The following is a 27,879-nucleotide window of genomic DNA, read 5'->3' on the forward strand; positions in this document are numbered from 1 at the left end:
TCATTACGTCAGACTCTGCAACACTTTCAGCTGTTAATGGCAGTGAACTAGTCATAACTATCATTACGTCAGACTTTGCAACACTTTCAGCTGTTAATGTTGGAGCATTATAGTCATACGTAACAATACTAACACGTCAGCTGCTAAGGATGGTGCATTACGTCAGCCTTTATAAAACATATAGGTTGTACACCACCAGATCAATTCACATAGACAATAGTGATATGCCACATATCTGGCTAAAACTGATATACGCAGCGTTTCAATCAACACATACACAATGGATATAAATAATAGCCCTCACCCTTAAAATAAATCAGAAAACAAACTGGTGACGAGTTGCTCGTTTCAGAAACGTGTCTGACTGTCCTAGTTCCGTACAAATATTGTCATCCTCTTTTTAATCGGGTTCCGCACACTGTTTGAAGCACAATAGAAGTTGGAACACTAACAGTAGTTCAGAGTAAATTACAAGTGGTTCCGCACACTGTTGCAAGCACAATAGAAGTTGGAACACTAACACTAGTTCAGAGTAAATTACAAGTGGTTCCGCACACTGTTTGAAGCACAATAGAAGTTGGAACACTAACACTAGTTCAGAGTAAATTACAAGTGGTTCCGCACACTGTTGCAAGCACAATAGAAGTTGGAACACTAACACTAGTTCAGAGTAAATTGCAGGAAGGTACTGTCCAGACGAAACACCAGTTTACAACAAACAGTGTCACATTTAATCACCAATGGCAAGACTAGTAGCGTTAGCTGTGGAATGTACTGTCCAGACGAAACACCAGTTTACGACAACAGTGTCACATTTAATTACCAATGGCAAGACTAGTAGCGTGAGCTGTGGAATGAAATGTTGGGCAACTTCCGACCTTTGACCCATTGACCTACTGTTTAGAGTACCGCTATCTTTAGCTGTTAATGTTCGTGCATTGGAGTCATAACTAGGACACTTATTAACCACAATTTGTATTACTATTATTATAGTACAACAAATATAAATAAAAGTACATATATATCATTTGTTTTGTCTTTAAAATGCTCCCTCTTCTGTAATGATGTAATTTCCCGAGTGAAATAGATGTCAAACACATATAAACGTATAACTGCCAGTCGCAGACTTGACTTGACTTGAATGATTTTTTCAGGCTCATATACCACTAGAGTTTCGAGCATGTCCGTCTCGGTGCCTGTCTCTGGATAGCCAGTGACGTAAATTTATCATGTTTTGTGAAAAAAGCAGTTGTTGTTGATGTTGGCATGTTTACGTCATCAGTGAAAACATTGTCAACTGTTGTCATAAAGTCCTAAAGCCAGGTCTCTTGTCATCACAAGCCCAAACAAGATATTTCAACTCAACATTTTGTAATATGAACGACAAAACCCGCTACCCGTGATCAGCAAAATGCAGAGTGGAAAGGGAATTTGACAAAACCGCTACCCGTGATCAGCACGGTATCTCTGCAAAATGCAGTCGAAAGGGAATTTGACAAAACAGTGGTTGATTCCATGAATCTCTTATCTAGTGCCTCCTTTGTAGGAGGACAGCCACTCCTCAGGAGATCCTTACTGGACTACATATCATTTTAACAGCCATAAAGAAGACTGCCTCTCCCGGACTAATTTACTAAATTAACTTAGCACAGGACAAAGGTCATTGGAATGACGTAATGTTAATTATGACTCTAAAACAGTAATTGTCATAAAGCAGAAGATGAAATTCAAGTATACAACAGATAACAGAGCTTCTAGATTATGGTAGCCCCACTTCCATGGCTAGTGATATTCAATGTTGGGCTAGTAAATAACTACTATTGCCATGCCCGACGGCTAGCAGGGCTTCTAGATTATGGTAGCCCCACTCCCATGGCTAGTGATATTCAATGTTGGGCTAGTAAATAACTACTATTGCCATGCCCGACGGCTAGCAGGGCTTCTAGATTATGGTAGCCCCACTCCCATGGCTAGTGATATTCAATGTTGGGCTAATAAATAACTACTATTGCCATGCCCGACGGCTAGTGAAAAACAAGTTACATAAAGGTAACATCTCTGATTATTACTATTAGTAAAATTGTATTAAGTAAAGTTGGGCTAGTGAATTTTTAATAGTGGCTAGTACTTTTTTTTAATCACTGATAACATGGCTAGTGGAATTTGTATACATTCTAGAAGCCCTAATAGATTCAAATAATGAGCAACATTAGGTATAGCTGATCACAGAAAACGAAACTGAGCATCGTTCTTCTATCGTTTATGTTCATATTATTGTGTCATTTTCCTGCAAACAGAAACGTGGTAGGTGCATGCTGAATGCACCACAGATAATAAACAGGTGTGGTGTATTATCGAAGATTATGGATTCTTTGAAACCATCTCTGATGTCCACTTTTTCTAGTCCCTTTTCGGAAATCACAATGATGCTGCCATCTTTGTACCCAAATCCAAAACGGAGTCCGATGGCACCAATTTCTACAACTCGTTCTGCTCTTAATGTTGGTATGTTTGAGTCGTCGATGTGAATGACGTCAATACTGCCACCACAATGTAATAGATACAACTTTGGCATAACCAGGTATGATCGGGTCACTATACCACTTTTCAACTTTATGTTGATCGTGGAGACAGCACGTGTTCTTGTGTTGAAGCAATGCACCTGATCTGTTTCACTGCCATCCATTTTTCCACCCATCACCAGAATATTTGTTCCAACAGCTTCAGCACAGGAATCTCGCCGACTACACCCAAGATCTCCAACCACCTGCCACTTGTCCTGTCCAACACGCAGCTGTTCTATAGTGTTGTTGCGTTTCCCTCCTATGACGTACACTGTGTCGCCTAGAACAGCCATACAGTGTTCAAAGCGTTCATAATTGAGACATGGACCCGAACTCCACGTCTTTTCCCATACGTCGTATACAGTTGTTGACGTTTCTCTGTAAGATCCCCCAGTAATGTAAATTGATTTTCCCAAGGCTGCACCCGTGAACCATAAACTTAGCGAATTGCCAGATGGTGGCAACCGGTACCAGGTTTTGTCAGTTAGGCATGCGACAGACATGACTGGACCACAAGTAAGAACGAACATAGCGTTAACAGTTCGTCCTAAAAATCTGTTGTCAATAAAAGGGTTTATTCCCTTAAGGAAACTGTGGCTTTCGATACTCTTCTGAACTATTTGCTGCAATGTATCATATTTCGTAAGAAAGCTTGTGAAATCGATGTTATCAGACAAATAACTGAAGCTGACGTACTCAAACCTGATTTGGTTGAACAGATCGACCATAGTTTCAACTGAAGGTTTTTTTTCCGTGATCCACGTCAGAGCATCTCGAAGAACGTCATCTTCTTTCTGTGACAAATCATCCTGGGACAACACTTGGATATATTCATCTTTTGTCAGATCCATTACCGATCCATTGTTTGAAAGTTCCTCAAAGTTCTTAACTACATACTGTAAAGCTTTTGTAGCAAGACCGTCCATGCCGTACCGTTTTAATAATCTCCACCTGTTAACGCAGTTTTCTGTGGTCAGTGTCAGATTGTTGTTCAGATAACACACACAGAGAGACTTGAGGGCATCAAACTGCATCATTTCAGCGATGTCAAGCAACAGAAAACAGTTGACATCGTTGACGACGTCCTCGCCAATAAAGTGAAATTTCAACACATCGTGAAACGTTTGTTTAGACACTGTCGGTAACGTGACGACTCCAGTGTTCTTCTCCAACATGTCAGACGTCAACATCGCTTCAAAATAGGGAGAAAGTGCTGTCAGACATATTTTACTTCCTGTTGTGGAACCATCTTGAAAAACAAGTTTTATGTCATTGTGGTGACGTTCGATGAGTTTTTCGTAGATCTTTTTAAGAAAGGACTGTTGTACTTCCGCCATTTCGATATCTGAAACTAAATAAAAGACAGACACATTAAAACAGGGATGTATTGAATAAATCTGGTTGTTACACGTATAGCACTAATTAAATAATATTGGTGAATAACACTAAACAGTGATTATAAATCCCCCCTGTCCCGGGCTCTGTCACTGGAAAAGTCAGAGGTCGAGCCCGGGATAGGCGTGCCTGAACCTCTTTTGGGAAATGGGCACATTAAATGAATTACCATACCCATATTGAATAAATATGGCTGTTACATGTACAGGGTGTATACTACCAAATCAAATCCCATAGACGACAATAGTAACATATGTGGCTAAAACTCCTACCTGCGGCGTATCAATCGACATAAACGCCACGGATATAAATACTATCACCACTCACACTTAAAGTGAATCAGGAAAAAATGGGGGTCAAGCTGCTCATTTCTGAGATAATGGGTAGGGTCTATGATTACCCTAGTTCCGAACAAAATTCGAGTACTCTTTTTTACAGGTACCCCATACATGTTTCAAACACAAGGCTACTTGACACAGTGGTACTAGATGAAATAAAATTGCATTTTTTTTACCCAGATGAAACTATTATTTTTTACAACCAACACACTCAAATGTATCACCAATCACAGGACTCGTGGTGTTCACTTCGCTACCAAAAGTTGGGTGCACCTCGAACTTTGACCCAGCCGGAATTTATTTGGTTTAGTACTACCTATAACACTAATTAAATAGTATGGTTGAATAACACTAGCAACAGTTACACAGTGATTATGCAAGCCTACAGTACAAATCTTCTCCCGTAAAATGACATCATATAAATCACAACCTCACATAGTGATCATGGACTTGAAACTGCCAAGTTATTATGCTAATATAAAGACATAAAAAAGGAAAAACAGTTGAACAATTAATGCAAATAATAACAGAAATGGAATATTATTTAATTCAGTTTATTATTTGCCTTTTGGGTTTCACTTTGGTAAGTTGATAGGTTGATCAATGGATTCAATGGTTGGTTGATTGGTTAACTTTTTTTTATCGGCCAATTATTGCTTGTACATAAGACTACACAGAACACAGATCTGTCTAACAGTGGTAAACTATTATTATCTAAGACTTTAGGTGAAACCAGTTTGTGTTGCTAAACGTAGAATACTTTGTAGCAGTGTTAAGTTAGTAAACTGTTATTATCTAATAAGTTAAGTGACAGCTGGTTTTGCTAAATTGTCCAAATGTCCGTCTAACTCTCTTACCGTTAGAGTACTCGGGCTACGTGGGTTGTTTTTGTTTCTTAAAGCAAAAATTAGGTAATTATATCTCATAAATGGTATGTGACCCCCACGTCCTTGCAGCATGGGCGTACATAGGATTTTGAAAAGGGGGGCTCCAATACATAGGATTTTGAAAAGGGGGGTTCCAAAATAGATTGCAGAGATATTGGGCATACATTTCTATGTTGAGTAAATATAATAATGTCAGATATCAATGTCAGATATATTAAATTATTAAAAAAAGCGACTTCGGGGGGGGGGGGGTTCGGTCGAACCCATCGAACCCCCCCCCCCCCCCCCCCCCCTATGTACGCCCATGTGCAGGTAGATTAAATGTGAGACGCCACACTTTTTATTTGTGTACTGACTGGGTGTCATACGCTGTTTATATCAGTAAACGTTAACTGTATCGGCAATAGTAAGTGATTTAGTACACTGGAACCTATAAGTCCTACTTCGTGAAAATAGGCTCGAACCAGGAAGTAAATAAATATGTTGAAAACCATTACTGTTTCAAGGTGTGGTTAGTTTGAATAGCATTGCTGTGACACGTGGTATCAGTCATGTAATCACAAGCAACAAGTGGTGTATTAAAATGTGATACTTACACAGAAACAAAAATACAACAGGTTATTTTCAGCCCAAACAACTTGCTACACAGAGCAACAGTTCAGGCAGACCGAGCCGAAAAACGTCCACTAGACTGGTTTATGCGCTTCACGGTAATGCAAATTGTGACGTCGGGGTGTGTCAAATAGTTCGCGAATTTAGCGAAATGTTTGCTGACTGAACTTGGGGTTAATCACTAGGTGTGACATGTGACCGTTACAATTATATTATTACCTTTTAGATACATTTCATGCGTTCTGATTGGTCATTAGCTAATACATAGCCTACCACAAGTACACCGTGCCATTTGCTGGAAAATACAAAATCTGTCGGGGCATTCCCAGTCTGGAGCTCGACGCGGTAAAGGCCCTGCTACACGATACGAGTGACTCGTACGAGTCACTCGGATTGCAACGCCAACAAGCATATCGTAACGTATGGCATGTCATACGATTGAATCGGCCCGAGTCACTCGTACAAGTCGGCCCCTAATACTCTTTGCTAGACTTTACTTTGTTTTATTGTGATACCATCTCGTATCCTCTGGAGTCCGCACCGCTATACCAACCCATGACGACTGGACTATACCCTAGTCTTATTCTCTCTCTCGTTCAGACGGATCCGGCTTCTCAAGATCTGTATTTCAGCACAGCACTACACCTTCAACGTCTATTGACTGTCAATCTAGGGATTTTCTTGACGGAATGCAACCCATCTCGTCCCTATAAGCTGTGCACCCAAACGGCCTTAACGAGGCCACTCACGTGGACATATAGATCGGACTTTAAACTTTTAAAAGTTTATGTCTAAATTACTTCTTTCTTTTTTTAATATTATTAAATAGTCCGATCCTCTCTTCTTTCTCTTATTTATTTTTGAACTGTCCTAAAATGCTCCAAATTATATAAATATTCAACCGAACAGTCAATTCTTTTTTATTTTTGGCTTGTAACTTTTTTCTTTCTTTTTTTAAATTCTATTAACTTTTTTACTAATTGCTATTTTCAAAATTCTGCTCATTTTCAACTCCCCCCCCCCCCCCCCCCCCCCCCCCCCACTCCATCCCGAGTCAGGCCAACATTTTATGTAATTTCTTTTTGACCACCCGATCTAATCTTGCGACCAAATTTAATGAGTAGAATTTTCTTCATTAATTATATTAATTAGAGTTGCGGATCAAAATTTTAAAGGCCCACTATTTAATATTTGGATGTAAATTTCAAAATTGTCCGCTTAATTTTTTTTCTGTCCCGGGACAAGCCCCTGGCTATCCACAGACAGGCCCCTGGACGGACATGCTCGAAACTCTAGTGGTATATGAGCATGTAAAAATTATTCGCACTCGCAATCTGTCGAGGTATAGAAATGTCATGTGATTTGCTCTACTGGTTGTACGAAAATACAAACTGCGGATGAGATAAAGAAAGAAAGAAAGAAATGTTTTATTTAACGACGCACTCAACAGATTTTATTTACGGTTATATGGCGTCAAACATATGGTTAAGGACCACACAAATATTGAGAGAGGAAAGTCGCTGTCGCCACTTCATGGGCTACTCTTTTCAATTAGCAGCAAGGAATCTTTTATATGCACCATCCCACAGACAGGGTGGTACATATCACGGCCTTTAAGTGGTGCACTGGCTGGAACGAAAGCGGATGATATCGACACAATTTTCTCGAACACGCCTCACTGAATAAATTTGTTAAAACTCTTGAATTCATAATGAATGGGACTACCACTCGGTAAATTTATTTTTTACTGTTTATTTGAAGATTTCTTGTGCACGTTTGGCAAAACAATGTGCTAGATTGTAGTTTTTCGCGTATTGAAAGCTAATAATAGAATATATCATTTCGTAATCTGTTACCGTGTTAGAATTTGGGCTAATTATCACGAAAATAGTTAAAGTAATAACTTGACATGCCTTTTACAGGTTTTGCCAGTTGGTACATCCTAACAAATAGTTTTGTTCGGCATCGGGTGTTCAAATTTGGGTTTTTTTCGACACGATTACAGAATAATTGTAAACGTTTAAAACACACCCCATATAACAAGGCGACATGAGTTGTTCCCCCTTGTTTATAAATCGTCTGTTTTTGACAGAATGTTGACTCTTGATACACATGCAGCTAACAAAAAGTGGTAAATACCTTGCATAGTTATTTGTTGTAAAATGTGTGTAGGCCAAGTAGACTACTTAAGGCTGCTGTGTGTAATAGTTTGACTGGTGTGTAATTTTTGTTTAATTATAAAAAGATCTAAAAGGTAATAAATTCGTTACGTGGTTTTTTGACCGGATATATATATATATATATATATATATATACACACACACACACACATACATGCATACATACATACATACATACATACGCATGTATATAATAACAATAATAATAATAATGTATTTTATTTATTACACCGCGATGGATGAGGTACCTGTGTGATACTTGCCGATATATTTGTGAGATGTGTGTGTGTATATATATATATACATGTGTGTATGTATACATATACATATACATATACATATACACATACATACATACATATACACATACATACATACATACATACATACATACATATATATATACCTCATTGTACTCTCTGACGTGGTTAGGCCATCGGTCTACAGGCTGGTAGGTACTGGGTTCGGATCCCAGTCGAGGCATGGGATTTTTAATCCAGATACCGACTCCAAACCCTGAGTGAGTGCTCCGCAAGGCTCAATGGGTAGGTGTAAACCACTGGCAGTGATCCATAACTGGTTCAACAAAGGCCATGGTTTGTGCTATCCTGCCTGTGGGAAACGCAAATAAAAGATCCCTTGCTGCTAATCGGAAGAGTAGCCCATGTAGTGGCGACAGCGGGTTTCTTCTCAAAATCTGTGTGGTCCTTAACCATATGTCTGACGCCATATAACCGTAAATAAAATGTGTTCAGTGCGTCGTTAAATAAAACATTTCTTTCTTTCTTTCTTTTATTTAACGAGAGCCACATAGAGATTAGCTGACTGTGCCAGGAGCGGACGTTCGCGCGTCACATTGCCACGTCAAGCTAGAGTCATACGTCTCACACACCTCCGTAACCGATTTCAGACGGCTACGAAGACGGCGAGTCAGGTTGTAAGCACTCATGGTCGTCCAGTGTGTCCACGAACGGTTAGGAATCGGTTGCGGGAGTTCAACTTAAGTCCACGACGTCACTACGTTGACCCGCGACTTACACCCAGTAGACGTCAATGTCGATTGCAATGGCTGCGTACACATGCACCAAAAGGTTTTCACTTGGCCCACTGGAGACGTATGTTATTCACTGACCAGCCTCAGTGTTCGCGTTATAGGTCAGATGGACAACAACGTGTCTATCGATGTCGAGGTGTGCGATATTCAGACGCCTGCATTAAGGAAAAGGGTATATTATGTTGGGGGGGGGGGGGGGGTATGGATTTATCATGGCGTGAAAACACCTCTCGTGGTCATCCAGGGCAATCTTACAGCCGTAAGATATCGGGACCAGGTCATCAGGCCTCATGTCCTTCCACTTATCCATGCGCGTAACCTTACGTTGCAGCAGAATAATGCAAGGTCGCACGTTGAGAAGGTTTGTCTTAACTTCCTCAACCAATACAATGTCCCAGCGCTTGATTGGCCACCCTATAGTCCAGATTTGAATCCGATCGAGCATTTGTGGAACGAGCTGGACACGAGGTCAGGAAGCGCGCCATTGTCTTACTATGTGTTCGAAATTAGACAGCAAAACACAAGGCATCGCAATGATTACGTAATGGCTACAAAAATAATGACAATAAAATAAATAAATAGTAATAATTAAATCTCTAAAATGGTATGTGTCACACACACACACACACACACACACACACAGAGAGAGAGAGAGAGAGAGAGAGAGAGAGAGAGAGAGAGAGAGAGAGAGAGAGAGAGAGAGAGAGAGAGCATTTTCTTGCAGGTAGATTAAATGTGAGGCGCCACACGTTTTATTGATGTACTGACTGGATGTCATACGCTGATTATATCAGTTTTATTAGTAAACGTTAATATTATCGGCAGTAGGAATTGATTTGGTACACTAGAACCTATAAAATATTGTATTACGTACTGAGAGTTAAAATAATTAGTCCAGAAAGCTAATCTAGTGTGACTACAAGTGGAATTGGTTGATCTCCCCTCTACATGTAAGCATTGTATTACGTATTGAGAGTTAAACTAATTAGTGAAGACAGCTGATCTGGTGTGACCACGTGATCAAATAATGATATATGATAGAGAGGGTTGCCCCAGTATTCGATCAATAGAAAAGCTTGAGGATACATTCCCAAAATAAACTCCCAAGAACAACAAATTTACAACTTATATGTCTTTTGGTTCGGTTTGTCAGGACTTACACAATTATGTTTTCTTTTATTTTCTGTCTAATATCACTAGTTGTAAATGGAGATAGGACCAAATGAATGAATGCTTAACGACACGCCAGCACGAAAAATACATTGGCTATTGGGTGTCAAACTGTGGTAAATGCAAACAAATGAAGTGATGATCAATATCAATATAAAAATTCAACAGTTAAATTAAAACAGTGTAAAGAACTGTGCCATAAAAAAAAATCAAATATCACAGATAGAGAAAATTAAAATTTAGAATAAAAGTCAGTACAACGTAAAAATTGCAATATAATTTCTGGATGGAATCGAAATGATTCCATCACATTTCGTTGTCCAAATATATCTTTTCGAGTTTCTGTCAAATGCTTACACTCCACCAAAATGTGGCGCACCGTCAGACTACACTGAGGTGGAGGATCTTTCTTCAAGATAAATGAGTGTGTCAAATAAGTATGACCTTCCTGCACTGTCTGTAGGCGGACTGCCACACGACCAAGACTGGCTTGATAGCATGAAGCTTATTCGCAACCGCACCATCCCAATCATGTTGCCAAGTCGAAAAGATATATTTGGTTGCTCTAAAAAACAAATTTAAGTCGTACCAGATAATCTGAAATTAACTAATTAGTTTAACTCTCAGTGACAGTCGTTGTATTTATGTCACTCTATGTAAAGTGTTCTTTCCATGACAGTATGAGACGTTCAACCGTGCTGTCTACATTGTCTCCAGGGGCACACATTGCTTGACTTTTGATAGTACAAATACATCATGTATTTGATATAATATGAATACATACAGGATTTCCGCAAGCCCCGATGCCAATGTGTCGGATATGTTGACATGTGGCATTGGAAATATCTACAATTAAGGACTGTTCTAGAATTAATATTATGGGGGTAAGTATGGGGGGATGGGGGGGGGGGGGCTACATGTTTATATTATTAAGTAGGTGGTCTGCTTGAGATACTTTTAAAGGAATGCACGAGCAAGGCTTTTGGTAGGCATATCCAACGATATATAATGCACATTATTGCTTAATATCAACAAGTATATTGCTATATATTTAATTAATAAAACAGTTAAATGTGACGGCTATTATATATAACAGGCGCAGCCATTTTGTTCCATTCCAATGAATACGCCCTCTGGAAAGCCGGTGGTTACGTAATACTTAAATAAATCCTTCTTCTTCTTTTTTTAAGATATTCTTTTAAAGGCGTTGGATATTAGAACAAAATTGCCTCGCAGCAGCTTGTGATGATTTCTGGAACTTGTCTTAATGATCGTAAGATAAACATTATCTCAGTAACCTTATAGGGACAGTCTTGAATTTGCAGTCATCGTAAGATAAGCATTATCTCAGTAACCTTATAGCCCCTGCGCGTGCTGTAACCTCACCGTGGTGCAGGGGTGTAACATTCTCTTTGAGAATGGCCAATACAGCACAAATTGAAGTTTAGAGTAAAATTCGGTGTCCGTAAAATTCTGTGATATTTGTATTTGTATTTTTGCACAGTTCTTTACACTGCGTTTTAATTTAACTGTTGAATGTTTATATTGATGTTGATTATCAAATTTGTTTTGCTTTTACCATAGTTTGACACCCAATAGCCGATGTATTTTTCGTGCTGGGGTGTCGTTAAACATTCATTCATTCATTCATTCATTCATTCATTCAGTAACCTTATAGGGACGGTCTTGAATTTGCAGTCATCGTAAGATAAACATTATCTCAGTAACCTTATAGGGACGGTCTTGAATTTGCAGTCATCGTAAGATAAACATTATCTCAGTAACCTTATAGGGACGGTCTTGAATTTGCAGTCATCGTAAGATAAACATTATCGCAGTAACCTTATAGGGACGGTCTTGAATTTGCAGTCATCGTAAGATAAACATTATCTCAGTAACCTTATAGGGACGGTCTTGAATTTGCAGTCATCGTAAGATATTTTCCACTAACATGCCATGCTACACACCAAATTTTGTAATTTAAAATGTGTTTGCGGTTTTTGTTCTGTTATCGTAAATGTTTTCAGATATCTCAAAACCCCATAGCCGCATTAAACAATATGTTGATTTTCGGTTGCTTCTGAACTTGTCGATATCATGTGTTATATGCACTTTATCAGGGTCCCAATTCACAAAGGTCTCTTAGGCTCTGCTAGACAATAAAGCATCCTATGCAAGTCTTTTAGCATTGCACTGCGAGGTCGAAAAGTTGCGAGAGTTTAGTGAATTAGGTCCCAGAATGTTAATTTCAGTCATATTGAAAAAGTGTGTGTACCATTTCGAATACACTCGAATATAGGAACAGTCTTCGTCTAATTCCTGACCACAGAGGACGTATGAAGTTTTTTAACGATTGAACGACATATGTGAGGACTAGGACGGAATGAATGAATGAATGAATGAATGTTTAACGACACCCCACAGCACGAAAAATACATCGGCTGTTGGGTGTCAAACTATGGTAAAAAAAAAGTAAAGTTTGTTTTATTTAACGACGCCACTGGAGCACATTGATTTTTATCTTATTATCGGCTATTGGACGTCAAACATATGGTCATTCTGACACCTTTTTTTTAGAGGAAACCCGCCGTCGCCACATAGGCTACTCTTTTACGACAGGCAGCAAGGGATCTTTTATTTGCGCTTCCCACAGGCAGGATAGCACAAACCATGGCCTTTGTTGAACCAGTTATGGATCACTGGTCGGTGCAAGTGGTTTACACCTACCCATTGAGCCTTGTGGAGCACTCACTCAGGGTTTGCAGTCGGTATCTGGATTAAAAAGCCCATGCCTCGACTGGGATCCGAACCCAGTACCTACCAGCCTGTAGACTGATGGCCTAACCACGACGCCACCGAGGCCGGTTCAAACTATGGTAATGTAAAGAAATAAAGTGATGATCAACATCAATACAAAAATTCAAGATTTAAATAAAAACAGTGTTAAGAACTGTGCAAAAACACAAATATCACAGATACTGAATTTTACTTAAAATTTCAATTTTGTGCTGTATTGGCCATTCTCAAAGAGAATGTTACACACCTGCACCACGGTGAGGTTACAGCACGCGCAGGGGTCTCAAAGAGAATGTTACACACCTGCACCACGGTGAGGTTACAGCACGCGCAGGGGTTCTCAGAGAGAATGTTACACACCTGCACCACGGTGAGGTTACAGCACGCGCAGGGGTCTCAAAGAGAATGTTACACACCTGCACCACGGTGAGGTTACAGCACGCGCAGGGGTTCTCAAAGAGAATGTTACACACCTGCACCACGGTGAGGTTACAGCACGCGCAGGGGTCTCAAAGAGAATGTTACACACCTGCACCACGGTGAGGTTACAGCACGCGCAGGGGTTCTCAAAGAGAATGTTACACACCTGCACCACGGTGAGGTTACAGCACGCGCAGGGGTTTCAAAGAGAATGTTACACACCTGCACCACGGTGAGGTTACAGCACGCGCAGGGGTTCTCAAAGAGAATGTTACACACCTGCACCACGGTGAGGTTACAGCACGCGCAGGGGTCTCAAAGAGAATGTTACACACCTGCACCACGGTGAGGTTACAGCACGTGCAGGGGTGGACTAGGACGGGTGCTTATAAAACCTTTAGAGTCTAAACCCAAGACTCTAATAGAGTCTGATACTTTAGAGTCTAAACCCAAGACTCTAATAGAGTCTGATACTTTAACTTCATTGTAATGCCATACAATTGTATGTATGTGACGTCATTAAAGATTTGATACGAAAGTGTGTCTTTTCATCAATTACCAATAAAGATGTTATATATGTTGTTGGGTACCTAGCCCTGTTGGCATTAAGGGCAATGAAAAGGAAGATTCTACTGCTAAATCTGCTTTGAATGTTCCCCATGCCGGTGTCGGTGTATATCATATTAACCAATAATATATCTTTTCGATTTAGCCAGATGCCAGGAACGATGCGGTTGCGAACAAGCTTTATTCTGTGAAACCCGTCCTGAGAAAGTGGCAGTCCTCCTACAGGCGGTGCAGGAAGGATGAAGTGGCCTTGTGTCGTGCTCGTATCGGCCATACACATTTAACACATTCATTAATGTTAAGGAACGATCCTCCTTCTCAGTATAACCACAGTCACTGTCAATGCACGATATATTTGGAATTTTTTTAATTCAACCCAGAATTACGTTTTTGAAACATTTTGATTTCTATGCAAAGTTTTAAAATATGCTTACCTTGATTTTTGTATTGTACATAATTTAAAAAAATACTTACCTTGATATTTGTATTGTATTCTATTGTACATTTCACCCAGCTCTTTACCGTGTGTTTTCACATAATTTTTATTTTAAATGTAAATAACATATTGATGTATACTCTGTCAAAAAAGAAACGCATAGGCGAAATATTCAGGGAATTATCTCTTTAATACAAAGTGGCATAATTTCGTTATTTATGATCGTACCACAGTCAAATTCGACATGAGTATGTGACAATGTTCTTGCTATGGACTCTCCGGGTCACGCTGACGTACACGTCTGTCCAGTTCGTCCCATAGATGTTTAATGGGGTTGAGATCTGGCGATCTTGATGGCCATGGCAGCACATTAATGTTCTCATTCTGTAAGAAATTCATTGTTACACGTGCCGTATACGGCCTGGCATTGTCCTGCTGAAAGAGTTCTCTCTGTCGATCCAAAATGGGAAGCATGTAACGGCGAAGAATTTCATCCCGGTAGCGTACAGCTGTCAGGTTGCCTTGTACGAACACAAGTTCAGTTGTGTCAGTGTATGAGATGGTTCCTCACATCATGACACTCCCTCCACCGAATCTGTCAACTTGGGCGACGCAGTTGTTGGCAAAACGTTCACTGTGGCGTCTGTAAATACGTTGTCGTCCATCACGCCGCCAGTTTCCCAAGTTCCACCCCTATACATTCGTGCACCAGCGAACACGTAAATGTCGATGTTGACGTCGCAGGACGGGGCCAACATACGGTCTCCTAACCCGTAAATCAGCTTCTCGAAGTCGGTTCCGAATGGTTTGTGCGGACACCCTTCTCAAACCAGGTATGCGTCTAGCAGTGTTCGTTGCTGTGACAGTTCGGTGATGCAAGTGTAGAACCCGGATGTAGCGATCTTGTGCTGCAGTTGTTATGCCAGGTCTTCCACTTCTGGGCCGGTCTTCAGCTGATTGAAACTGCTGGCACCTGTCCCAGAGACATGAAATGGTGCTCTGATGGACGTCCATGTGGCGTGCGACTGCTGACTGTGATTCACCTAACTGGAGGCGGCCTATTGCAATGTTTCGATTCGACAGGTTTAGTCTCGGCATCTTGTAACTCGTCTACGTCGAAATGAAAATGAGGCATCATTGCAGCTTTAAATATCCATCACTACTACAATCGTTTCCCCGAGTTCCACGTGCATTCGCCAAAATATGACCATTTCACGCCGATTTCCTGCAATTGTTGCACAACGCGCCACAACGTGCGTTAAATTTGGGCATGCTGTCCCATTCCAGGAACATTAACAAACATGATCATTCAGCAACATTGTACAAAAAAAACCCCGACATTTTGTAAAATCAAACACTTTTCTTCTTTCCCTATCACCTATGCGTTTCTTTTTTGACAGAGTATATTTACCTTGTTTGTCGATCTCTATTTTTGTGCTGGGGTGTCGTTAAACATCCATACATCCATTCATTCATTCATTCATTCATTAAAGATTTGAGTCTTTAAGTTTTACAAGCACCGGCCTAGTTGTAAGTTCAGCTGATTTTTACGCTACACATTAAACAGAATGACCACTTCCAGGAACCAGTTAAAACGGATAACAAACATTTAGCGAGAAACAGCTGGATAACCTATATTAGACAAAATAACCTCGATTAGGATTACAAGACATCAGTTGGATCTAATACGCGTTTCACAGAGACGCTGATGTTCACTGTCGCTGCCCGTTGAATGTAAATGGTGTCCAGGTGCGTAGCGTGGTCAGAACCTGGGGGAGGGTACGAACATTAACGTTAAAGTCTGTTTTGTTTAACAACACCACTTGAGCACATTGATTTATTAATAATCGTCTATTGGTTGTGAACCATTTAGTAATTTTGACAAAGTCTTAGAGAGGAAAATCTCTAAATTGTTCCATCACTAGCAAGGGGAATTGTATATGCGCCATCCCACAAACAGGATAACACATAAAACGGCCTTTGATATATCATTCGTGGTGCACTGGCTAAAATAAGAAATTGCCCAATGGGCCCACCAACTGGGATTGATCCTAGATCGACCGCGCATCAAGCGAGCGCTTTTACCAATGGACTACCGAATGTGAAACTACCGGAGACGTTGGTCTACATTTTTCTGGACACCTTTATAAACACTGTAAAATTGCTTTAAGTTCGTTTGAAAAACACCCACCCCACACCCACCCAGTGTACGCCCCTACTCCCCTATAAAGAATATTCATTTCTGTATATCCTTATTATTCTTACTTGTAATATCTATAAAAGCTTAAGTTCGTGATTTTGATAAGACTGGGGTGGGGGGGGGGTTTGGATTTAGCTTAGTCGGATGAGTGCTCGTTCGAGGTGCTTGCGTCGCAGGATCAAACCACCTCAGTGGATCCATTCAGCTGATTTTTTTCTCGTTCTAACCAGTGCACCACAACTGGTCAAATGCCGTGATATGTGGTTTCCTGTCTGTGGGAAAGTGCATATAAAAGACCATTTGCTGCATTAGGAAAAATGTAGCGGGTTTCCTCTGATGACTAAGAGTCAGAATTACAAAATGTTTGACATCCAATAGCCGATGATTAATTAATCAATGTGCTCTAGTGGTGTCGTTATTCAAAACAAACTTTGATGAAACTGGACATTTGTAAGTATAATGTGTACCTATTAGAGATACGGCGGGATACAGCGCTCGCCTCATGCGCGGTCGGTCTGGTGTCGATTCCCGTCAGTGGGCCCATTGCGTTATTTCTCGTTCCAGTCAGTATAGCAAAAGTTGTGGTATGTGTTATCCTGTCTGTGGCACGGTGCAGATAAAATATCCCTTGCTACTAATTAAAACATTCCAGTCCTAGAAGGAGGAGCCGGCCGAGGCCGTCACCTGCGCCCATGACACGCGTGCGCTACAACAGCTTGCTCTGAGTGTGCTAGTAGTGAATTCAATTTGCTCTACAATTTCCCTTATTTCTTTCCATTAATATATATGTATTAGATATAGGGCCGAATTTACAAAGCCAGTATACATTTAAAATGCTTAAGCACATGCGTTAAAGAAAACAGGCTTCGTAAATCAGACCAGTGCACCACGATTGATATAGCAGAGGCCGTGGTATGTGCTATCCTGTCTGTGGGATTTCCTCTCTAAGATTATACGTCAAAATTACCAAATGTTTGACATCAAAATTAGCCAATCACTGTGCTCTAGTGGTGTCATTAAAGAAAACAAACGTTTTTACCTTTTCGTAAATTGGACTCTATACGTTTTATCAATACCGTATACGGTTGTAAGAACAACAAGTATCCATATACTATTTCTACTTTAAATTAATGTCTTCCCACAGCCTTAAGGCTATGACAGACCTTAGATCGTACATAGTCCTCATTCAGGTGCGTTCGTTACTACTGACACATATGTTCACTGTAGATGTACGTCTGCAGGTGCGTTCGTTACTGACAAATACGTTCACTGTTGATGTACGTCTGCAGGTGCGTTCGTTACTGACAAATACGTTCAGTGTAGATGTACGTCTGCAAGTGCGTTCGTTACTGATAAATACGGTCACTGTAGATGTACATCTGCAGGTGCGTTCGTTACTGACAAATACGTTCACTGTTGATGTACGTCTGCAGGTGCGTTCGTTACTGACAAATACGTCCACTGTTGATGTACGTCTGCAGGTGCGTTCGTTACTGACAAATACATTCACTGTAGATGTACATCTGCAGGTGCGTTCGTTACTACTGACAAATACGTTCACTGTTGATGTACGTCTGCAGGTGCATTCGTTACTGACAAATACGTTCACTGTAGATGTACATCTGCAGGTGCGTTCGTTACTGACAAATACGTTCACTGTTGATGTACGTCTGCAGGTGCATTCGTTACTGACAAATACGTTCACTGTTGATGTACGTCTGCAGGTGCGTTCGTTACTGACAAATACATTCACTGTAGATGTACATCTGCAGGTGCGTTCGTTACTGACAAATACGTTCACTGTTGATGTACGTCTGCAGGTGCATTCGTTACTGACAAATACGTTCACTGTAGATGTACATCTGCAGGTGCGTTCGTTACTGACAAATACGTTCACTGTTGATGTACGTCTGCAGGTGCATTCGTTACTGACAAATACGTTCACTGTAGATGTACGTCTGCAGGTGCGTTCGTTACTGACAAATACGTTCACTGTAGATGTACGTCCCGGAATCCTTGAATTCCTGAGGTTGGTCATCTTTGTTGACGGTGGACAGGTAGCAGGCGGAGGAGCCGTTATTGTAGTCGATGGATTTGCACTGGAATTGGTCTTCACTCGCGCATGCGTTCTGGCATTGCTCCATAGTTACAGACGACATCACTTTGTCTGTGAAGCCAGCGATGTACATGCCAGGAATTACAATGAACTGGTTTGTCCACTCACAACCTACAAGTAAAACCAAACCTAAAGATGATGGTCATGATGATGATGATGATGATAATGAAGTGAGGGGATGATGATGATGACGATAATGAATATAACAATAGTGATAGTGATAATCAAGTTCATTATGATAATAAAAATGATGATAATGGTGAAGAAAACGATGATAATGATGATGATGGTGGTGATGATGGTTATGATGATAATAATGAAGCGAGGGGATGATGATGATGATGATGATGACGATAATGAACATAATAATGAAGATAGTGATAATCAAGTTCATTATGATATGAAAATGATGATAATGGTGAAAACTAATAATGATGATGATAGTATCATTATTATGATTATTATTTATTATTTATTATTATTATTATTATTATTATTATAGTGATGAGAATGATAATCGTAATGATAAAAATGATGATAATAAAATGATAAAAGTGATTCTGAACTCTTAAGAGCGGGGTTATTTGTGATAATTATAGGACCCCAAGATGTAGTGAAATGTACAACAATTGACAATATAAAAGACCCCTGTCACCAATGGAAAAATGTAGCGGGTTTCCTATCTAACACTGCCAGAATTACCCAATGTTTGTCATCCAATAGCCAATAAGTAATACATCAGGGTGTGCTAACTTACCTTCTTATACATATCATTCGTTATATTTTGATAACACATACTTGTTTACACACGTACCTGTGTTAACACTTTCAAGACATACGACTGGCTGCTCCTAGGTGATGACCTAGTCACCAATGCAATACATCCAATAAAAAAACAGCACAATGGAAATCGATTAAACTGTGACGTATAATTAACCTAACAATCAGTTGTCTGTGACGCGTAAGTGCAAGGGTTGTAAATAACTTTTTGTCGAAAAAGATGTTAAAATTTGCTTAAAACCTGGGTTTTGAGGACTTGTAAGAAATAGAACAATACATTCGTGTCCGTTAGATACCATTTATCTTACAACTCGTTGTTTTAAAACGTATCAAACTCGCTTTCGCTCGTTAGATACATTTTAAAACAACTAGTTGTATGGTATCTAACTACCATCATGCATTATATACCACCACCACCCACCCCTAGATCCACCCTTATGGCAATGTTGTTGTTTTTCAATGCTGAGTGTGCTCTATGATGCTCAAAATAGACTTTCTGTCAACTTACCACACTTCGGTGAGCACTTGCCACTTTGTACACATCGTTTTCGATTTATGTAATCCTCTATGTTCTGAAAGGTGAAAGCAAGCATTAGGTCGTGTCATCTACAGCGTTTACAATGTATGTCATTCTCTGTGTTCTCAAAGGTGAAAGCAAGCATTAGGTCGTGTCATCTACAGCGTTCACAATTTATGTCATTCTCTGTGTTCTGAAAGGTGAAAGCAAGCACTGAGTCGTTCATCTACAGCGTTCACGATTTATGTCATTCTCTATGTTCTGAAAGGTGAAAGCAAGCATTAGGTCGTGTCATCTACAGCGTTCACAATTTATGTCATTATCTGTGTTCTGAAAGGTGAAAGCAAGCATTGAGTCGTTCATCTACAGCGTTCACGATTTATGTCATTATTTGTGTTCTGAAAGGTGAAAGCAAGGATTAGGTCGTGTCATCTACAGCGTTCACGATTTATGTCATTATCTGTGTTCTGAAAGGTGAAAGCAAGCATTGAGTCGTTCATCTACAGCGTTCACGATTTATGTCATTATCTGTGTTCTGAAAGGTGAAAGCAAGGATTAGGTCGTGTCATCTACAGCGTTCACGATTTATGTCATTATCTGTGTTCTGAAAGGTGAAAACAAGGATGAGGTCGTATCACCTACAGCGTTCACGATTTATGTCATTATCTGTATCGTGAAAGGTGAAAGCAAGGATTAGGCCGTGTCACCTACAGCGTTCACGATTTATGTCATTATCTGTGTCGTGAAAGGTGAAAGCAAGGATTAGGTCATGTCATCTACAGCGTTCACGATTTATGTCATTATCTGTGTTGTGAAAGGTGAAAGCAAGGATTAGATTGTGTCATCTATAGCGTTCACGATTTATGTCATTATCTGTGTTCTGAAAGGTAAACGATTAGGTCGTGTCATCTACAGCGTTCACGATGTATGTCATTATCTGTGTTCTGAAAGGTGAAAGCAAGGATTAGGTCTACAGCGTTCACGATTTATGTTATTTTCTGTGTTCTGAAAGGTGAAAGCAAGGATTAGGTCGTGTCATCTACAGCGTTCACGGTGTATGTCATTATCTGTGTTCTGAAAGGTGAAAGCAAGGATTAGGTCGTGTCATCTACAGCGTTCACGATTTATGTCATTATCTGTGTTCTGAAAGGTGAAAACAAGGATTAGGTCGTGTCTTCTACAGCGTTCACGATTTATGTCATTTTCTGTGTTCTGAAAGGTGAAAGCAAGGATTAGATTGTGTCATCTATAGCGTTCACGATTTATGTCATTATCTGTGTTCTGAAAGGTAAAAGATTAGGTCGTGTCATCTACAGCGTTCACGATGTATGTCATTATCTGTGTTCTGAAAGGTGAAAGCAAGGATTAGGTCGTGTCATCTACAGCGTTCACGGTGTATGTCATTATCTGTGTTCTGAAAGGTGAAAGCAAGGATTAGGTCGTGTCATCTACAGCGTTCACGATTTATGTCATTATCTGTGTGCTGAAAGGTGAAAGCAAGGATTAGGTCGTGTCATCTACAGCGTTCACGATTTATGTCATTTTCTGTGTGCTGAAAGGTGAAAGCAAGGATTAGGTCGAATCATACGTGCGGATGGGGCTCGAGGTTGCAGGGAAGTAAATCATTGTACACTGTCCACCATATTAACATAAATGTTTTTACTGTATTAAATTTTATAAAATCATACATACATACAGTGTGTCCCCCCCCCCCCCCCCAATATGGGTCCCCCAATATAAAATCCTGGCTACGCCAATGCAGACAAATAGTCTATTAAAGTCTCACCTCATTACAACAGAATAACATTTAGCATATAAATACAAGCAATATAGACTATAAAATTGTAATAAGCCACTCAATAGAGTTGTGAGAGCCTATTCGCTAAAAGTATCTAAAAGACAAATAATCACCCATTATAGTACAGTTAAAACTATGGCAGCATAAATAAAGCAATAAGATATATACCAGTTAAAATATTATACATAAATCATCTCATATTATATAAAAGGGGACGTAGTAGGCCTGCTGTGTTCATGTAGCAAAAAATAAGTTTCCATACTAAGCACGCTCTAGATCCTTTTTCTGAAATACAAGCCGGATAGGGATAGAAAATATACTCATTAAAAATAAAAATATAAATAAATAAATTGAAATGATAAATTTGCACAAGTTCGTGTCTAGAATTCAAACTTTTCTATGTGAAACTTCATTTTGGCCCAGTTATGCCTCCAGTCTCGTATGTAACAGTTTCATATATGATATTTCATATTTCATATATGTTAATATTAAAAATTTAAACAGTACTTGCTAATTCATGATCGTGTTGAATGGTTTAGACTAGACATGCACGGTCTAACATTACCCTCATTGTTCCCGACGATATATTGCACAAATCTGCGAGTTTTTCTGTATCTGCGATTTTTTTTTTTAAATTAAATCGATTTTTTTTTCTGCTGTTCTAATGCTTCCAGCAAGTAGTCAGAGGTAGTGATATTCCAATGATCAAGTATAATCGAAATTTGATCGATTTAACTCCTTCGATGTGTGGATCGATTATAAAAATCCATAACTGATTGTGTTGGAAAATATTAACTGTAATTGTTCCTCCAGTTTAGATGCTGGAATTGGTATAATTATGTTGGGGTTGGGGGGTATTTTTAATGTGTGTGTAAATAAAAAGGGATAATAAATAATTAAAGTACTCGAATTTTGTGCGGAACTAATGTAGTCATAGACGCTATCCGTTATCTCAGAAATGAGCAGATTGACCCCCAATTTTTTCTGATTCACTTTAAGGGTGAGGGGTGGTAGTATTTATATCCGTGGCGTTTATGTCGATTGATACGCTGCAGGTAGGAGTTTTAGCCACATATGTTACTATTGTCGTCTATGGGATTTGATTTGGTAGTATACACCCTGTAGGATTTATCTCGATGAACACGACATGGGTATAGTCCTTACAATTCAAATCCTTCTTCTGTTTATATAATTCTAACCGACTGTAACTGAAAGTTGATCGGTTGTTTCAAATAGATTATAACCGATGATCGATGATGAAATTCCGACCGATTCCCTAACACTAGTCCGAAACATTTGGATATTTTGGAAGGAAATGTTTTATTTAACAACGCACTCAACACATTTTATTTACGGTTATATGGCGTCAGACATATGGTTAAGGACCACACAGATATTGAGAGAGGAAACCTGCTGTCGCCACTTCATGGGCTACTCTTTTCGATTTGCAGCAAGCGATCTTTTATATGCATCATCCCACAGACACGGACTTTGATATACCAGTCGTGGTGCACTGGCTGGAACGAGAAATAGCCCAATGGGCCCACCAACGGGGATCGATCCCATACCGACCGCGCATCGAGCGAGCGCTGTACCACGCCCCGCCCCCTTGGATGTTTGTTTTCTGACGTGACATTGTGCTGATGTTACATACGGATTATTGGTGGTGTTCGGTCGGTACCAGGGTCCACACAGATCTTTATTGATCAACAACCTATTATACAGCGAGATAGAATGATCCATAAGTTGGAACACAGTGATACAGTTCAATGGAAATCAAACAGCCGATTAAAGGGTCCTAAGCTCTCAAAGTGGGGTGGACAGGGTCGGATTTTCTCCGATGTAGAAATCTGAAGAAAAAAAGGAGTGGGGAGCTATATGTTTTATGGGCCAAGTTACATGACGTCGAGGTCGCCAAATTCTATATCATCGTATAATAAATGAATACACTGAGTGTCTGTGTTGATGAGTCGGATATATTATTATGTAAGATCGAGCGAGAGAGAGAGAGAGAGAGAGAGAGAGAGAGAGAGAGAGAGAGAGAGAGAGAGAGAGAGAGAGAGAGAGAGAGAGAGAGAGAGAGAGAGAGTGAGTTTTTGTTTTTAAAAAAATGCAGAATTAATGACAATATCACAATCGTATTACTATAAATAACACAAACCTCAGATGTCTCGTTAAACTCGACGTCATAGTATCTGTAGCCAACTGCTGACGTCAGCGCCGCAACTCCGTCGCACAAATATGTATCCAGCAACTCGCACGCGATGTACCGCTTATAGTTGAAGGAGTTACACCAGTCAAACTCGAGACATTTCCTTGTACAGAGTAATGCACTAGACTCGGAGAAAATGTGCAGTGGCGTTACCGAAAGTTTGGAATTTTTCACTGGTACCGCATGACTAAAGGCGGTGCGATAATTTTGCGACAAAGCCGTTCGAAACATACATGAATGCATTGTAAACAAAATTACTAGTAGATAAATACAGAAACTCATGTTGTTTCTAAAAAAACAAAAAACAAGTGCAGTCAAAATAATATGTAACTGTAAACTTCGTGTATGCTGTAAAAAGCAATGTGGAAAGTTTTGGTTAACAAGTGTCCTTGGCGTCAGAATCTTTACGATCCAATGGAATATCAGCTGTTAAGCATGTGAGTATCAACCAATAAAAACCGATCTCCTGTGAAATAATTTATTGACGACCCAGTCAAGGCTATCAAACACAAGGCGATTCGGCGCAGTGGTATCGAATCCCGCCAACGGATAGAACTATCGTGAGAACAAGAAACTGGCGTGAGCCAATATCAAATGAGCATTTCGTTCAATAAAACAAATACTCCGTGTCAGGGTTTTTTGGTATCTTCGTGTGATTGATACTACGTAAATTGAGATTTGCTAATAACTCGACCAATATCTGTGAAATTCCACTTTGTCAAACACGCAAAGCATAATTAGGCCAGGCAAAATAAGGTTTCACTTGGAAACAAATTGCAACAGAATTTATTTCACCACTATGCATTTCAACAAGGTCCGCAGAACAACATACTAAAAGTCCTAAGAAATCCCCCTTGAGGAAATATGTTTAATTTGCATAAATCCAATTTGGCCATCAAATATAAATATATTCCATACAGGTATCTTTGCTTTCACATGGGATATTTGTTTGATTTAAACTACTAGAATGGGGTTTATGGATACAGTGGTTCATTTGTAATGCTGTAATACTTGATTGGATGATTAAATCATTTGTATAAATCCAATATGGCCGCCATAAATACACATTTTGACGTATCTTTGCTCTCAATGTCATATTTTTGTCATTTAAAAACCATTTTAATCGAATTTTCGAAGGACATATTCAATGGATTTACAAACAACGTATTATCGGAATATATTACATTTACTTTGCTCCTTTATTACTAATATGTATCAATGCCAAGGATGGTCTCGCTAAAAAAAAAAAAAAAAATCCATTTTGCTAATATAGTTTGCACTGTTCATGTAGGTACTATATTGTATGTACTGTAGTTACAAATTGCAAACCTATACCCTTATGGCCACTATATTTTAAATATAGTTACTGGTTGCAAACCATATCTAACGTATGACCTTTTATATATCATTAATTGCTGATCATTAATATCTAGTCTCATTGTGCAGGGTACACACCTCTACGTGTAGTTACATTCAAGGGATAACACAGTGTTTAACAATACTGTAGCAGATCATTGCTGTGCCATGACCCTACTCAAACGACCCATCAAGTTGTTCATAGTCATCAGTGAACTCTGATAGCTGTGCATTAGTACAGCTTGTACCACGGCATTGTTTGCAAACAGCAGTGCAGGGCAATCCGTATTCTTGACGTGCACCTCCTGGTATTACAATCTGCTTTGCAACTGCAACATATAACATCCAGTAATTTTGGCGGTGCTGCTGGCTGGTCAGGCTATACTGGCAGAAGGTTTCCATACACCATGTGCCATCCCCAATCTTCTGGCTTCATATTAATGCATGCCCCTTTCTACTTCATCATCGGATAATACGCACGAAGGCTGTGGTATCTTGCTGATGTTGGTGGTAAAGTTTGTGGATCAACATGCGATGTGCTCACAAAATCGCTTGTATTGCAAGCTGTCAAGTCCTTCATCGGTAACACCATACAAGGACACTAATGCTTTTTCACCTGCCAAAATTATGTCATCTTTTGTCACTTGTCCTACTTGGCTAAACACGTTAGCCTGCTGGGGAAACATGGCATCAGTCTTTATTTTCTCCACTGCCAAACCTTTTCTCAGTCCCAGCAAGCGAGATTTGGTAACACAACCAAGAACTGCGTGAATAAACAGAACATGGTCACATATATCAGGACCAAGACGTTCCTTACAATCCTTTATACACTATTTCCAACTGAGTTTTTTTTATACTTGCTTTGGTTCTGGTGCCAAGAACAATTCATGTGCATCTATTTCAATACTGTCACAGCGCTAAACTTCAACTTTATAACAATATGGATTATATCTTTATTTTTACAAGCGCATTAATTAGAATTAGTTAATTGGTAATCTGACGTCTGCCGTGGTATCCACTTGCCAATCAAACCAATTGGTATACGGCACTATTTAAATATGTAACGAGCGATCTGATACAATGCAGTTTAATTGTTGCCACGGGTATTGCAGGTGTCTTAACGAATACACCATGACAACTTTATATTTTTACCTGGACAACGTGTTTAGTATGTGTGTTATAAATAAGGATATTTTACCCATGAAATATAGACTCGGGGAGAACAGATTCTGTTCACATGCCTTGAAGTTCTCTAACAAAACACACACTCTACTGGAACATATACATAGACTCGGGGAGAACAGATACTGTTCACGCGCCTTACAGTTCTCTAACAAGACACTCTACTGGAACATAGACATAGACTCGGGGAGAACAGATACTGTTCACACGCCTTGCAGTTCTCTAACAAGACACTCTACTGGAACATAGACATAGACTCGGGGAGAACAGATACTGTTCACACACCTTGCAGTTCTCTAACAAGACACTCTACTGGAGCATAGATTCAGGGAGAACAGATACTGTTCACACGTCTTGAAGTTTCTAACAATACACTGTAATGGAACATAGACTCCGGGAGAAGAGATACTGTTCACCTGAAATGTCACTTGGACATGGGGTTCCACGCAATGCTATTAGATCTACCAGGGTAGACCCAGTAGAGCTAATTTTAATCGGATTGTACTGGAACATAGACTTGGGGAGAACAGATTCTGTTGACACGCCTTGAGGTTCTCTAACAAGACACACACTCTACTGAAAAATAGACTCGGGGAGAACATATTCTGTTGACACGCCTTGAAGTTCTCTAACAAGACACTCTACTGGAACATAGACTCAGGGAGAACAGATACTGTTCACACCCCTTGCTTTTCTCTAACAAAGCAAAAACACTACTGGAACATAGACTCAGGGAGAACAGATTGCGTTGACAGTTCACACGCCTTGAAGTTATCTAACAAAGCACAAACTCTACTGAAAGATCTCAGAGACAGTTTTGTGTTATACTCATAAATTATTAGTACATGCTGGAGTTGAAAATAACAACCTACAAACCAACTTGTGAATTCTGTTATTCATTTTAGCAAAACAAGAGAAATTACTCTGTGTTAATACGATGCAATAGGAGGTCCAATAAGTCTGTGTCATCTCCAATCAGAATGGTGTCTCTTTTGTTTCTGGTCGATGCGACAGCTGTTTGGACGATAAGCAAATCCATATCATACTTTGCATCATGTCTCTCTAGTTTATCACTATGATAATAAATGAAGTGATGTTTGTTTGTTTAGCTATTAACAAAATCCTGTTTCTTGGACTGGATGATCATTACCCCAGTAAAGTATACTGTAACACCTACATAAGCCCCCGTTGTTCTGAGACAGCAGCACCATATTACTCTCATAGGTGAACCTCTTGGCCATGGTTTACGTTTGTCCCATAAGGGGCTAGAGAGCATGCTCCCACGGAACGTTTTACAAA

At 39.7% G+C, this 27,879-nt stretch overlaps 2 protein-coding genes across 2 annotated transcripts; both read right to left on the reverse strand.

Annotated features, from left to right (window-relative positions):
* Nucleotides 1-2,091: 2,091 nt before the first annotated feature.
* Nucleotides 2,092-5,944, reverse strand: LOC121388740 (kelch-like protein 6). The gene is made up of 2 exons (XM_041520224.1): nt 5,781-5,944; nt 2,092-3,915 (listed from the first exon to the last, which is right to left on the reverse strand). Exon 2 carries the CDS (start codon nt 3,899-3,901, stop codon nt 2,267-2,269), a length of 1,635 nt encoding a protein of 544 aa, XP_041376158.1. The 5' UTR covers nt 3,902-3,915; nt 5,781-5,944; the 3' UTR covers nt 2,092-2,266.
* Nucleotides 5,945-17,728: 11,784 nt separating this feature from the next.
* On the reverse strand, nt 17,729-24,300 carry LOC121388857. Its single transcript, XM_041520374.1, has 3 exons — nt 23,992-24,300; nt 20,024-20,087; nt 17,729-18,846 (listed from the first exon to the last, which is right to left on the reverse strand). Exons 1-3 carry the CDS (start codon nt 24,283-24,285, stop codon nt 18,593-18,595), a joined length of 612 nt encoding a protein of 203 aa, XP_041376308.1. The 5' UTR covers nt 24,286-24,300; the 3' UTR covers nt 17,729-18,592.
* Between the last annotated feature and the right edge of the window lie 3,579 nt (nt 24,301-27,879).

The sequence above is a fragment of the Gigantopelta aegis genome, chromosome 14 (assembly GCF_016097555.1).
Source record: "Gigantopelta aegis isolate Gae_Host chromosome 14, Gae_host_genome, whole genome shotgun sequence".
NCBI classification, from domain to species: domain Eukaryota; kingdom Metazoa; phylum Mollusca; class Gastropoda; order Neomphalida; family Peltospiridae; genus Gigantopelta; species Gigantopelta aegis.

What these genes read in the sequence shown, in the direction of transcription:
- LOC121388857 (XM_041520374.1), bottom strand. Translation starts at nt 24,285, where the DNA reads ATGCATTCATGTATGTTTCGAACGGCTTTGTCGCAAAATTATCGCACC. An exon ending in AGTTTAACGAGACATCTGAG is followed by an intron (nt 20,088 to 23,991) that starts GTTTGTGTTATT and finishes TTCACCTTTCAG; the next exon opens with AACATAGAGGATTACATAAA. An exon ending in CAAGTGCTCACCGAAGTGTG is followed by an intron (nt 18,847 to 20,023) that starts GTAAGTTGACAG and finishes TTTTACTTGTAG; the next exon opens with GTTGTGAGTGGACAAACCAG.
- LOC121388740 (XM_041520224.1), bottom strand. Translation starts at nt 3,901, where the DNA reads ATGGCGGAAGTACAACAGTCCTTTCTTAAAAAGATCTACGAAAAACTC.